Source organism: Pristis pectinata, chromosome 37 (genome assembly GCF_009764475.1).
Source record: "Pristis pectinata isolate sPriPec2 chromosome 37, sPriPec2.1.pri, whole genome shotgun sequence".
Classification (NCBI taxonomy): domain Eukaryota; kingdom Metazoa; phylum Chordata; class Chondrichthyes; order Rhinopristiformes; family Pristidae; genus Pristis; species Pristis pectinata.
In genome coordinates, this window is record NC_067440.1 from 8582740 (window position 1) to 8597199 (window position 14460).

The 14460-nt window shown below is 55.2% G+C and overlaps 1 protein-coding gene across 1 annotated transcript in view; it reads right to left on the reverse strand.

The window, feature by feature from the left end:
- Window positions 1–168: 168 nt before the first annotated feature.
- Window positions 169–14460, reverse strand: part of LOC127586546 (multifunctional procollagen lysine hydroxylase and glycosyltransferase LH3-like) — a 38535-nt gene continuing 24243 nt past the window's right edge. Inside the window, exons 12-19 of the mRNA XM_052044582.1 lie at window positions 13253–13378; window positions 11606–11747; window positions 11194–11307; window positions 10856–10921; window positions 9088–9192; window positions 7915–8061; window positions 6175–6300; window positions 169–3676 (exon numbers count right to left, since the gene is read on the reverse strand). Of these exons, the coding sequence (XP_051900542.1) occupies window positions 3521–3676; window positions 6175–6300; window positions 7915–8061; window positions 9088–9192; window positions 10856–10921; window positions 11194–11307; window positions 11606–11747; window positions 13253–13378 (982 nt within the window). The 3' untranslated portion in view covers window positions 169–3520. The remainder of the gene's footprint in view (window positions 3677–6174; window positions 6301–7914; window positions 8062–9087; window positions 9193–10855; window positions 10922–11193; window positions 11308–11605; window positions 11748–13252; window positions 13379–14460) is intronic.

Genomic DNA, 14460 nt, shown 5'->3' on the forward strand with positions numbered 1-14460 from the left:
AGGGGAATGGAGAACATTATCCCAATCAGGACCTGTGTGTGTGTGTGTGGGGGGGGGGGGGGGGGGGAGGGCAGAGTTACTGGGGAGTGCAGGGGCCCAGTTTGTGTGAAAATATGTTGTAAGGCTGTTTTTATTTTGCAAAAATTAAAAAAAGAGCCAAAACCTCAGTGAGGGTGAGCTGCTGTTTTATTAAATTAAACCGTCCTCGGGGTCACAAGCCTGGTGGTGTTTTGCAACAGCTGGCCCCCAGCTAGGGAGGGCATGGCCTTGAACATTCTCTTCAGGAAAGTCCCTGGCTTCATTCCAGGCCTGTGGATGGTGGTGGTGGGGGTCAAGGGGGCTGGGAGACTGGCCAGATTGCAGAGTCATCGGGCAGGGAGTCACGATGCAGTGGGGAAACAGCTGAAGGCCAATAAAACCCCAACTGCGGCCATTTATAACGAGAGGCCTCGTAAACGAGGCAGGCCGCAGGCATTGACGCTGAGCCAAACGGCCTCCTCCCACGAGGCACAGCCTGGATACAGGAGCAGAATTGGGCCATTTGGCCCATCGAGTCTGCTGATCATTTATTACAACCCCATTCTCCTCTTAACCCCCTCACCAGTCCAGAACCTATTGATCTCTGCCTTAAATACACCCAATGACTTGGCCTCCACCACCCGCTATGTCAACGGATTCCACAGATTCACTGCCCTCTGGCTGAAGAAATTCCTCCTCATCTCAGTTCTAAAGGGACGTCCCTTTATTCTGAAGCTGTGCCCTCAGATCCTGGACTCTCCCACTGATGGAAACGTCCTCCTCACGTTCAGACCTCTCAGGATGAGGTTCCACCCCCACCCACATCCTTCTGAACTCCATAGAGTACAGGCCCAGAGACATCAAACGCTCCTAGTACGTTAACCCGTTCACTCCTGGGATCATTCGTTGGGATAGATCACTCTATCTTTCAGTAGTCGACGTTGGTCAGTGTTTACAGGAGGGTGAGGGGGCGATGTTTATCCACGGGTTTTGGGGCCTATGGAGGACGAACTTGAAGGGGGTGGTCGAGGGAAGGGGGGGTGGGGGGCCAGAGAACCAGAACGGTACTGGAATTCCGAAACAGGGGCGGGAACCGATCCGAACGTCGGCTATCGTTCCGCTAGACCCCAGGGTTTACACCGGGAGTTGTTCCCACCTGCTCCCCACTTCCCTCCAACCAACCCAGTGAAGAGTTTCGCCAGCATCACCCAGAGAAGTGCCAAGGTGCAGAGTAAGATCCCACGAGCGTTCAGAGTAACTAACTGGAGGGATTAACGTTCCTGTCAGGCCTGGGCCAGGACTGGCTCCTCAGACTAGGTGGCACTCCCTCTGCACTGTTCCGGTGCCCTCGGGAAGAGGGTAGGAGGGGGTAGGCTGTCTCCCAGTGTGGGGGCAGGTGGGGTCCTTTGGGCATCCTCTGCCCACCAGCTCATGGAACATGCAATGAGTTACCAGAGCTTCGCTGGCAGCTGAGCATTTTATAATTTGAGAGGTTCGTCCAGTCACATATTTTAAGATAAAACATGAAATATACAACAGTTACACGTCAAGGTGTACGTGGCGCCCGCTCACATCTGGAACTCATTAGTGTCTTCCTGCCTGAAGGCTCTCGGGAATTCTGGTGGACATCAGGAGCAAATTGAGGAACGATTGTGACCTGCAAGGGGAAGGGGTGTCTTGGGGTGGGGAGAAAAGCACCATTTTTTGGGGATTTGGGGGGGGTGTGTGTGTGTGGAGGCAGAGGAGTGGGTATAAGGAGCAACTCTGCATCAGGCCTATGCTTGCTCACAAGATGGCAGCTGAGGCTAGGCCCCCGTCGCTGGTGGTAACGGCGCTGGGCCTGGGACCAAGGCAATGAAGACTCGGCCTAGCGGCGTCTGTTGCTGGGCAGAGGGACGCACAAGGACTCCTTGTCCTGGAGAGGCCTGGCTTGTTTCTGCAGGCTCCGTCCAGGCCTCTCCGCGCCCCCCAGATGGATGCCGTGGCCTGTCTCTGGAGAGCAGAGGGGGTTGGGAATGGGAGGAAGACGGGAGCGGCTTCGGGACAGAGTGTAACCATGAAACAAAATGCACACACAAGGGAGAAAAAGCAGCTGGTAATAAATAAGACGAGGCCTCCCAAATTAGTGCGTGCATACACACGCCTGCTCCCAGCCTGTTCAAACAACTACCACTGCAGCACCACACCTGGCCCAGTAGCCCAGCGGGTAGAGCTGCTGCCTCCCAGCCCCAGAGCCCTGGGTTCGATCCCGACCTCTGGCACTGTCTGTGTGTGTGGAGTCTGCACGTTCTCCCCGTGACCACGTGGGTTTCCCCCCGGGTGCTCCGGTTCCCTCCCACTTCAGGGGTCGGTGGGTTAATTGGCCCCTAGAGTGTGGGTGACCAGGTGAATCCGGGGCGGGGGAGGAGAAACTGATGGGGGGGAGATGGGGGAATGGGATTGACGTAGACTCGATCGGCTGAATGACCTCCAACTTTGTAAGAGAAGCTGGAACCACCGACAACACAAAGAGGCCCTCAGACTGGGACACTGCGACCCCGATGGTGGTGATCCTTGGGAGGAGCTGTGTGTAGATGGAGAAGGCTTTGAAAGGAAGGGGTCCCACTGAGGTGCCCCCCCACCGCCCCTCCTGCAGGGCTGTCACTGGGGCTTTCCGGGATTTAGATCCAGCGAGGGGCGATTATACTTCCAAGCCAGGATGGTGCGGGATATGGGGAGGGGAGACGGTGGGTAGTCTCCACGTGGACTGCGGTCTCCCTCTCCTCCCCCTGCGGCTCTCTCTGCCCTCCGTACCAGGGAAAACGTGCTCAAGAATCCCGCAGATGCCGGCGCCGTTAAATAAAACCAGCCAGGGAAACACAGGAGGAGGAGGAGAGGCAAGGCTTCTGGTCGATGGCCTTCACTCTTGAGGGACGAGGTGAAGGTAGAAGCCCAAAGCATTGACCCCGAGTCTCTCTCTCTCTCTCTCTGTCTCCCCGGAGAGCCCAGAACATTGGGGCAGAAGGTGGGGATTAGACTGTGGCCACATCTCTTCGCTTGGCATCTCTTCTGGGTGGAACCACAGTAGAAAGGCACTGAGGTGTGGAGAATGGAGTCACCATTACCCTTCCTGCTGGACTGAATGCGTCGTGCAGCCTTGAACCCCCCCCCCCCCCACCTCTCAGAAGAACCTGAAGCCAATGGGTTAACCAATGGTAACCAAAGGAATGGTGAACTGATCCACATTGTCCAATCAGAAGCCAAAGGGTGCTGAGGGGAGAGGAGAGGTAACCAATCCAGAGAGGCCGGGTGAGGAAGACCCCGTTTGATTGGAGATGCAGGTTCGGGACCAATTTGGGAGGTTTTTTTTCCTTTAAATCGACGATTCGGTTGTGTTGATTGTCCGACTGTCCAACCGAGGGGAGGAGGCGAGAAGCAAGAGGTCGCCTCTTAAATAAATCGTAAGAAAGTCCGGTGGAAAGGCGAGAGGTCTCCCCCACTTCGGAGTCCGGCGTGGCCTTCGCTAGGGGTCCACAAAGGAGACCATGATGTATCGTGTCCCTCTGGTTGTCGGAAGGCCCTCGTGGAAGTGGGTCAGCCGCCCCGGGTGCATGAGCGACCAGCCCTTGCGTGGGGTTTCCACCGAGCAGTTGTACCTCAGGAACCTGCAGCCTCCGCCCTGTCAGAGAAGGGAAACAGAATGAGAAGCAGTCCCTCTGGCAGAGCGGCGCACAGCCCAGCGGTTAAGTTCCTGAACTGGCAACCAGAGCTCTACGGTGACGTGGGTTCGAATCTCACCTTGGGGAAAATTTAAATTGGAATTTATTATTGTCACTTGTACCGAGGTACAGTGAAAAACTTGTCTTGCATACCGATCATACATATCATTTCATTACACAGTGCATCGAGGTAGTACAAGGTAAAAGAACAGCAGAATGAAGTAACAGATACAGATCTGTAGCAGTTACAGAGAAAGTGCAGTGCAGGCAGACGATAAGGCGTAAGGCCATAACGAGGTAGGTTGTGAGGTCAAGAGTCCATCTTATCGTACCAGGGAACCGTTCAATAGTCTTACAACAGCGGGGTAGAAGCTGTTCTTGAGCCTGGTGGTAAGTACTTTCAGGCTTTTGTATCTTCTGCCTGATGGGAGGGGGGAGAAGAGAGTATATCCGGGGTGGGTGGGGTCTGATTACGTTGGCTGCTTTACCAGGGTAGTGGGAAGTGTAAAATTCCATGGAGGCTGGTTTCCGTGATGTGCTGGGCTGTGTCCACAACTCTTTGCAGTTTCTTGCGGTCACGGGCAGAGCAGCCGCCATAATGGAATCATAGAGCAGCACAGCGCAATACAGGCCCTTTGGCCCACAATGTTGTGCTGACCTTTAAACCTCACCTAAGACTATCTAACCCCTTCCTCCCACATATCCCTCTATTTTAAATTCCTCCATTTGCCTATCTAGTAATCTCTTGAATTTGACCAACGTACCTGCCTCCACCACCGCCCTAGGCAGCGCATTCCGTGCCCCAACCACTCTCTGGGTAGAAAACCTTCCTCTGATATCTCCCTTGAACTTCCTACCCATTTCTTTTTAGCCATGCCCTCTTGTATTGAGCATTGGTGCCCTGGGAAAGAGGTGCTGGCTGTCCACTAATGTAAGTAATTAAATAAATCTGGGATTAAAACTAGGGATTGGTGACCAGGGATTGTTGTAATTCATCGAGTCCTACAGGAGAAGAACAGGCCCTTCGGACCACCACTTCCATGCTAACCTGTTTGCTCATCTACACCGATCCCATTTGCCTGCATTGGGACAGTATCCTTCTGTGCCTGGTCTAAGTAACGCCTGAACGTAGTGACTGCAGCAGATTCCTTCCCCAGTCTGGCCTCCGAGTACCTCCAGGCCCAACCCTCAGTACCGGGGCAATTAAGGATGGGCAACAAATGCTGAGACCCAACCCCCCTCAGGGCAGACGATTCCCCTCAGGGTTGGCAACAACTTTGGGGAGGGGAAGGCAAAGTGCTGGAGGAACTCAGCGGGTCGGGCAGCGTCCGCGGAGGGAAACGGTCAGTCGACGCTTGGGGTCGAGACCCTTCACTTGGACTGGGTGAAAGGTCTCGACCCGAAACGTCGACTGACCGTTTCCTTCCGCGGACGCTGCCCGTCCCGCTGAGTTCCTCCAGCACTTTGTGTGCTGGCCTCTGCTTTCTTAGAAGCTTAAGGAGATTGACCAGGGGAGGTAGATGGTGCAAAGAGGTGGAGGGGAAGGGCTGGGGCAAGAGCCAGCAGGCGATAGGTGGATCCAGTTGAGGAGGGGGCGATAGGCAGATGGAGGAGGGGAGGGTGGGGATAGTGACAGAGGCCGGGAGGTGAGAGGTGGAGGTGACAGGGGGCTGCAGATGCAGGGATCTGACAGGAGAGGAAGATGGAGCCTGGACCCGAGTGAGGGAGGTGGGGAGGGCAGATGGGAACAGTGGGGGGGTGAGGGGACCCAGTGGGAGGGGGGTGTGAGTGATGCGCAGATGGTGTGGCTAGGGGAGGGGAAAGAGGGTGCAGGAGGAACTGGGTAGATGAGGAGGAGGGGAGAAAAGGGACGGAGGGGGAGCAGGTTAAAATGTCCACGCCATTGGAGTGTAGACTCCCCGGGGGGGACATGAGGGGCTGTTCCTCTGGTTTGTGTTTGGCCTCACCCCGGCAGTGGAGGAGACCAAGGACAGACAGCTCGGTGCGGGAACGGGGAGGGGAATTGGAATGGGAACCTGAGAATTGGGGAAGAGGGTCGGGACACAGGAGGCTGGGAATTGGGGAAGAGGGTCGGGACACAGGAGGCTGGGAATTGGGGAAGAGGGTCGGGACACAGGAGGCTGGGAATTGGGGAAGAGGGTCGGGACACAGGAGGCTGGGAATTGGGGAGGACACAGGCTGCAGGGATCCCGGAATGTGGACAGCAAGCGGGTCATGGGGATGTCAGGAAATGTAGGAGAGGGCTGCCAGTGGGGTTGAGGGAGAAGAGGAGGTACGGTTGGGGATAGGGCGGGAAGCTGGTCCCGTCCGAGGCTTCGGCTAAGACGCGCAGTCACACAGCAAGATCCCACGAGGTCAACCGTGCGCAAGGCCGGGGAAACTGGCGGAGACTGCGGAGGGGGAGCGGGCGACGGGGGTTGGAGGACACCACACCTACCTCGTAGTCGACTCCCTTGGTGTTGAGGGCGATGTTGATGGTGAAGGTGGACGAGTCGTGATGGGGTCGCAGGGAGGGCTGTTCGTCAGGCCGGTAACGGACCATGAAGTTCATGACGGCCTCCGCCTGAAGGGGGGGTGGGGGGAGGAAGGTGGAGAGAGACAAGGAGAAAGGGGGGAGTGAGACAGGCCGACCACCCAGCTCCCCCAGCAGGACAAGGCGACAAGGTCACGCCAGGCCCGTCCGTGTCGCCGAGGCGACAAGGTCACGCCATGTTGCATACCTGTCGCTCTAGCAGCAGGTCGCCTGAGGCCCATCCATCCAGCTTGTCCTTGTTCCCAAGGCCAGACCATCACACTGAATGATTTTCCTCGGGTGCTGGGGCCCCGGACACCACCCACCTACCCAGACAAGCTATCCTGACCTCTGTCCCGGGGGCGGGGGGACTCTGACAAGGGGGAATGGGTCCGACCCCAAACATCTGAGGGAGCGTCCTCGATACGCGGAGGTACACAGCGGGTCGGAGTTTACCTCCAGGGAGGGCAGGAGGAGAGTGCGGGGTAGGGGAGACGGAGTGTCCGACATCCTGTGCCCTCTGGGGCAGGAGGGGAGGAGATGGCCCTCAAGAGGTTATAGAGGATGGCCCTAGGGTGACAGAGCAACTGACCTTTCACCCCATCGTGACCCCAAGCCCTGGGGTTGAAGGGGGAACAAGGGAATCCCTGACAAATCCCCCACCCCACCCCCCTCACCAAGGGTGCTCTCGGGGCGGGGGAGAGATCTGCAGACCTCCCCAACCCCAGTGGTTGGGTCCCCCTCTGCCTCCGGGTGAAGAGCGGCTTCAGTGGCCGACCCAGCAGAGATCAACCCACCCACTTGGAATTCCGGGTCCGAGTGGACTTCCAGAGCCAGGAATGTTGGGGCGTGAACGGGATCGGATCCTGTCCTGTTGCCACCTGGAGGAGCCTCCCCGGGATTCCTCGACCCCAGGGGCGGTGTGGGATTGCGACGGAGGTGGAGCCGGCTGGCACGGTTGATAAGCACCCGGTATGGCGGAGGACTCAGCTGCTCGCCGGGGGACTCGCTGGAGGAGGAGGGGAACCCGGGTGTGGAGCAGGGCGCGACGATTTGGGAGTCCGTCGCCCGTGAGGTGGTGGACACCACCGAGTCTTCCAGCGGTCGTGGGTGACCCGGATCGAGCAGAGTTGGTTCACGAGCTTCCTCACTGGGCGGCTGCGGGAGTGGAAGGCACCGGTCAGCTCTGCTCTCTCCTCACGGTTGGTGAAGGGATTTCAAGTACTCTGGACATGAAGACCACCATAGCCCGCCTCACCATCAACAGCAGCAGGGCCTCCTTCTTCAGGATTCACGATCTCTCGGTCCTCAGAGAAGGGAGAGACGGGGGAACTTCCTGCAGTAAACCCACTCCGTCCCGGGATATGAAGCCACCAGGCTCCTGGGGTAGTGAGGGTCAACTTCCAGTAGGGCCCCAACTTTACAGGGTGAAGCTCCCTCTACACTGTCCCATCACACACTCCCAGGGACGGACACAAAGTGAAGCTCCCTCTACACTTTTCCTGTTAATGGGATAAGAACTGAAGGACGCTCCCTAATAATGCTGTGAGCTCCTGGGATGTTTCCCTGAACCCTTTGCTGGTTTCAGACACAACTGCCCCTCCACCCCACTTCTCCCCCTTCCCTCCCCACCCCCCCTTCCGTGACCGCCCTGCCCTCGGGTACCTTGGTGTAATATCCGGGGTAGAGTTTCTCGGTGACAGGAGCGATGTACTCCCTCAGGAACTTCAGCCACTCCCGCTCAAAGCCCACCTGCTTCATGTGGATGTCCACCGTTGGGACGTTCTCGTAGCCTCCACTGAGCCGGGAATCCTGTAACCATAGCAAGAGCGGAGAAAAGACCAGCATTCACCCTGTCCTTTCACTCGACGGGCCAAGGTGCTTTACACTCAAATTCTGAAGCGCGGCCAATGAAATGAAGCCAGAGAAGCAGCCCGAGGTTTGCGCACGGCAAGCTCCCGCGGACAACAACCCGCTGCTCCTGCTGGGAGTTCGCCGTCGTGGCTCCCACCAAGGAAGGGTCTGGTTTCCCCCACGGGTCCTCCTCCAGAAAAGCCCGTCCCTGCCATTGGAACCTCCGAGGTACCAGGCCTCTCCCTTGGGATCTTCCGTTGGGAAAACTTGGCGGGGTCCCACTGGGTCACCAGACCTGGCTACAAAGTACAGGCCGTGGGGTAGCAGCAAGATGGAGCTGGTTGCAATAGTTTATGGCGTTACCAGGATAACCAAAATGGCTCACACGTTGCTATAGTAACAGGAATGGACAGGAAAATCACTCAGTGTGATGGTCTGGCCTTGGGAACAAGAACAAGCCTGCTGGATGGGCCTCAGGTGACCTGTTGCTAGAGTGACAGGAATGCACGTGGCGTGACCTTGTTGCCTTAGCAACACCAATGGGCCTGGCGTGACCTGGTTGTCTTGGCAACACCAATGGGCCTGGCGTGACCTGGTTGTCTTAGCAACACCGACGGGCCTGGCGTGACCTGGTTGTCTTGGCAACACCAATGGGCCTGGCGTGACCTGGTTGTCTTAGCAACACCGACGGGCCTGGCGTGACGGTGCCGTAGCAATATGGATGGGCCTAGCATGACCTTGTTGTCTTAGCAACATGGATGGGCCTGGCGCAGCCTCGTTCCCTTAGCAACACGGACAGGCCTGGCCTGACCTTGTCGCCTGAGCAACACAGACGGGCCTGACACGGCCTTGTCTCCCTAGCAACACGGACGGCCCTGGTGTGGCTCGTTGCTCTGGTAACCATGGATGGCAGCATGGACCTGCTTCCTCCCTGTTGCCGTGAGACGGCGCGGTGAGGAAACCGCTCCCCGCCCAGCGCCTTACCTCGTGTGTCCCCCCCGACCACTGGCCGTAATGCTCCAACTCCTGAACCAGCTGGTCACACGCTTCCTCGCTGAGAATAGGGAACCAGTAGACATCGGGACACGGCTGGGGGAAGAGGGAGGGTATCAGCAACCTCAAAACACAGCGCGCAACCAGGACATGTCCGTCCTTAGTGCCAGGGAATAAATTCCGCCCAAATTACAATAGCTTTGTGGCCAATAGAATTCACTTAATAATGGTTAATTGCAAGTGGTTCGATAGTAATCCAGGTGCAATGTGAGATGGAAGCTGTGTGGTGAAACGTTATATTCCAGTGCAAACTGACCGACATTTCTAAAGGCTGCACCAGAATGTAGCTAATCGCCAGTAGGGAGGAACCTTGAACCTGCAGCCGGTCAGAGTCATAGTCAGACAGCGCGGAAACAGGCCCTTCAGCCCAACTGGTCCATGCCGACCAAGACGCCCATCTAAGCCAGTCCCATTTGCCCGTGCTTGGCCCATAACCTTCTGAACCTTTCCTATCCATGTACCCATCCAACTGTCCTTTAAGAGTTGTTAATGTACCTGCCTCAACCACTTCCTCTGGCAGCTCATTCAACAAACAGACCACCCCCTGTGTAAGAAAAGTTGCCCCTCAGGTTCCTATTAAATCTCTCCCCTCTCACCTTAAGCCTATGCCTTCTAGTTCTAGATTGCCAACCCTGGGAAAAAGACTGACTGCATTCACCCTATCTATGCCCCTTGTGATTTTATACACCTCCATAAGATCACCTCTCAGTCTCATACACTCCAAGGGATGAAGTTCCAGCCCGTATAACCTCTCCCTCGAATCCTGGCGACGTCCATGTAAATCTTTTCCGCACTCTTTCCAACGGCAGCGTGACCAAAACCAAACACCTAACACTTGAGTGACCAAGGTGTGCAACCCCCCCAGTTGGAATACAGCGGATCATCATTTCAACCCCACTAACTCGCCCTTCAGTGTAATATGGAGGAGGCAATTCATTCTGTCGTTCCTGCTCCGACAGATCCTGGACTATCTTCTAGCTCAGCACCATTCCCATCTCTCTGGATACAGGAGAGAGTGAGAGGGGTGGCAGGTAGAGAGGAAGCAGAGAGGGAGGGACAGGGTGCGGGGAGAGGGAGGGAGTGTGGAGAGAAGGGGCGGGAAGGGATTTGTTTGTGTACCCAGCTCTCTCCCCACAGCCCTGGATCAATCCCCAAACTAATCCCACTGCCCCGCTCTCCCCCCACAGCCCTGGCTCAGTCCCCAAACTAATCCCACTGCCCCGCTCTCTCCTCAGCCCTGGATCATTCAACACACTCCCACAGCTTTGTGACAGTGATCTGACGGTCTGTTTTAGTGATTTCAGTTACTAGAGGCAACATTCTGCTGAATATCCTCTGCACGCTTTGTCCTGCAATCACTTCCTTCCTATACAGAGTTGACCAGAACGGCACACAGTACTCCAAGTACGGTCTAACTGCTGTTATGTAACGATGCAACATTACGGCCCAACTGTATTCTGTGTCCTGCCCTACGAAGGCAAGCATGCCATACGTCTTCTTCACTGCCCTACTGACCAATGTTCCCAGGGAGCTCTGGACTTGGACCCTGAGGATTAAACCCACAAATTGGTGGTTTTCACAGAGTTTTGTTGGATCAATGGCCTGAACCATCAGCTGTGTGTTTCTCTCTCCACACACACACCCAGACCAGCTGAGTGTCTGCAGCACCTTCTGTTTTGAACTCAGATTCGACACTGACCTGCTGCACGATGTTGCCACTGAAGATCTGTGAGTAGTTCTCATGGATGTACTTGTCACGCCAGTCCTACCGTGAGAAAACAGGGAGCAGAAATCAAAGCATCCAGTCACAGCACATCCAAACACTGCGTCCCCCACGTTAGTCCCAAACTAATCCCACAGCCTTGTATCAATACCACTACCCCACTCCCTCCCCACAGCCCATATGAATCCCGAACTAATCCCACTACCCCACTCTCTCCCCACAGCCCTGTATCAATCCCCAAACTAATCCCACTGCCCCGCTCTCTCCCCACAGCCCTGTGCAACCCACTGGAGGAGGTCAGTGTGCTCTCTCACCTCTGGGTTTGAGAAGATCTGCCACAGGTCGTTGTACAGGTGGCTGGTGTTGTAGTTGTCCGTTGACACGAGGTGGCCGAAGTCGTCCATGTTGGTCAGGTACATGAATATTCCCTGGAAAACACAGCTGGATCCATTAATGGATGACGCCACACGGCAACAGTGCAACAGACGTCACCCGACCCAGCGCCACCGGCCAATGGGGACGGCCCCCACCTCAGCGCCACCGGCCAATGGGGACGGCTCCCACCTCAGCGCCACCGGCCAATGGGGGCGGCTCCCACCTCAGCGCCACCGGCCAATGGGTTACCCTAAGTCGGGAAACATTCCTGACCCCTACCCCCAACCGTCTCCGTTCCCCCCACCCCCCTGACCCTCTCCCATCCCCCACCCCACCCCGCCACCCCCAGACCTTTGCACGGATATTCTTGCAGAAGATCATGTCAGGGTCCAGCTCGTCACGGGTGAACATATTCTTCTGCCTCAGGTGTGCGCGGAGAACCTCGCCTTTGATCAGGTAGACCTGTGAGATGTACGGAACGTTCCAGATCCCACTGCGAGGGGTTGGGGGGGGGGGGGGGGGGGGGGGGGCAAAGGAGGACAGGTCACTCAGAAACACAGCCAGGCTCCAAACTTCCACCCCAGGATCCCAGCTCGGGTGTCCCAACACGTCCTCAGGCACTGGTGGGACCACACCATCAGGACTCCATTTGCTCCCTGTTCCCTCATCTTCCCCCAGACTCTCTGCCTCCGAACTCCCAGCTCTTTCAGCCCCTCCTCCTCCCCCCCACCCCATCTCCCTCTTTCCCTATCTAGGTGGTCATCAGTCGCTCCCAGCTTCTGGATTGGTTCAAACTCACCCATGAGGAGGTCGCCACGGTGACCGATGAGCTCTAACCAGGAGATTCCGCGGCCAATCACAGACGGCCGCCCAGCCCCTCCCACCTGGAACACGAAGCTGAGTCCGCAGACGCTGGAAACCCGAGATAAAAACAAGCGCAGGGAACACTCAGTGGGTCGGGCAGCATCGGAGGAGAGAGAAACTGAGGTAATGCTTCGGGTCAAACACCCTTCATCATTTACTTCATTCAGATCTTACTGCCTGGGGCTATACCGAACAAAGTTAGAATCGCTCCAACATCTGGTGAAGATCCACAGGATCTATTTAAACAGCACACCACACCAAACAGTCCACAGAATCCATGTAAAAATGTATTACACCAAAGTCTGCAGAATCTAAATAGTACGCTGCATCTAACAGTCTACAGAATCTATTTAAATGGCACATTACACCAGTCTACAGAATCCATTTAAACAACACACTACACCAGTCTACAGAGTCTATTTAAAGAGCATTCTACAACAGTCTAAAGAATCTATTTACTCTGCATACTACACCAGTCTACAAAATTTATTTAAACAGCACAGTATAGCGATCTAAAGAATCTGCGTAAACAGCATACTACTCCGGTCTACAGAGTCTATTTAAAGAGCATATGTCTGCAGTCTAATTAAACAGCCTACTGTACCAGTTTACAACATCTATTTAAAGAGCATACTACACCAGTCTACTGTGTCTATTTAAAAGTATATTACACCAGTCTACAGAATCTATTTAAATTGCATACTACATCAGTCTACAGAGTCTATTTAAACAGCATACATGGGTCTACAGAGTCTATTTAAAGAGTATCCTATATGTCCAGAGTGTATTTAAACAGCACAGTACACCAGTCTGCAGAACCTATTTAAACAGCAGATTACGGACAGTCCAGAGTCTAATTTAAAAACCACACTACACCAAACAGTCTACAGTGTCTACTTACAGAGTCCCTACTGTATACAGCACACAGACCTGAAGAATGGAAACTGCAGCAACATCTTCCGGTTAAAGCAAGAGCCATCTACAGCAGTTACTGTTTCTGGAAAAGCTGTTGACACTGGACCTGAAACCTTAACTCTGCTTCTCTCTCCACAGACGCTGTCTGACCGGCTGAGTGTTCCCAGCACATTCTGATTTTATTCCTTTACAGACCAGGTTAACCACAGCCGTACTCACACTCTCTTGAGCTGGACGATATCAATGTAGTCCTCCGAGCGGCTGTAATATCCCTCAGAGTTGATCGCACCCCAGAAGTTGGACCACAGTTTACCATGGCGACTGACCATCGGGGCAATCACATTCCTGCGATGGAGGGTGGGGGGGTCGAGAGGAAAGAGCAGCTTACTCTGGGGTCAAGGGAGGGGGGGAGAAGGACCGATTCCTGCTGTCAGGACTCAGGGCAGTGGGTTTGAGTCCCGTTCGGGCCCTCGTAACCCGGGCTGCGGTTTGGGGGCACAAAATTCTTGCCGTACGCAAATCGGTCTTCCCCCCTCCAAAACTCACTGGAGCATCCCAAAGGCCTTCTGAGGAAGGGCCGGTGTTTTTGGATGAGCTGTCCAGCCTCTTGCTCGGGAAGAACCTGGGCTCGAGGGAGAGGAGGGTGTCCCACATTTATCCGTCAGGCAACGTCTCGCATCAAAAGATCGATGCAAAAACCGGGGAAAAATATCGTGGAATCTTGCTGTGCACAGATCAGCCGCAGGCCACAAAGGTGCTGCCTGGCAAGAGGGGTGGGGTGGGGTGGGTCCGACGATTGCAGGAGACTGTAATCCAGAGCAACAAACAAGAGAGGGTGCAGAGGAGATTTACAAGGATGCTGCCCAGATTGGGGAGCATGCCTTATGAAAACAGGTTGAGGGAACTCAGCCTTTTCTCCTTGGCGTGATGGAGGGTGAGGGGGGACCTGATAGAGGTGTATAAGATGATGAGAGGCATTGATCGTGTGGATAGTCAGAGGCTTTTTCCCAGGACTGAAATGGTGACCACAAGAGGACACAAAAGGTCCTGGGGAGTAGGTACAGAGGAGATGTCAGGGTAAGTTTTTTACTCAGAGAGGTGAGTGCGGGGAATGGGCTGCCGGCAACGGTGGTGGAGGCGGATACGATAGGGTCTTTTACGAGACTTTTGGATAGGTTAATGGAGCTTAGAAAAATAAGAGGGCTACGGGTAAGCCTAGTAATTTCTAAGGTAGGGACATATTCACCACAGCTTTGTGGGCCGAAGGGCCTGTATTGTGATGTAGGTTTTCTATGTTTCTATGACCTGCTGGAGGAACTCAGCGGGTCGGGCAGCATCCGCGGAGGGAGAGGGACAGTCAACGGGAGTTGAAGGGAACGTGGAGAGATTGAAGAGGGATTAGTGGAAACTGTGAGCAATTCTGGGCC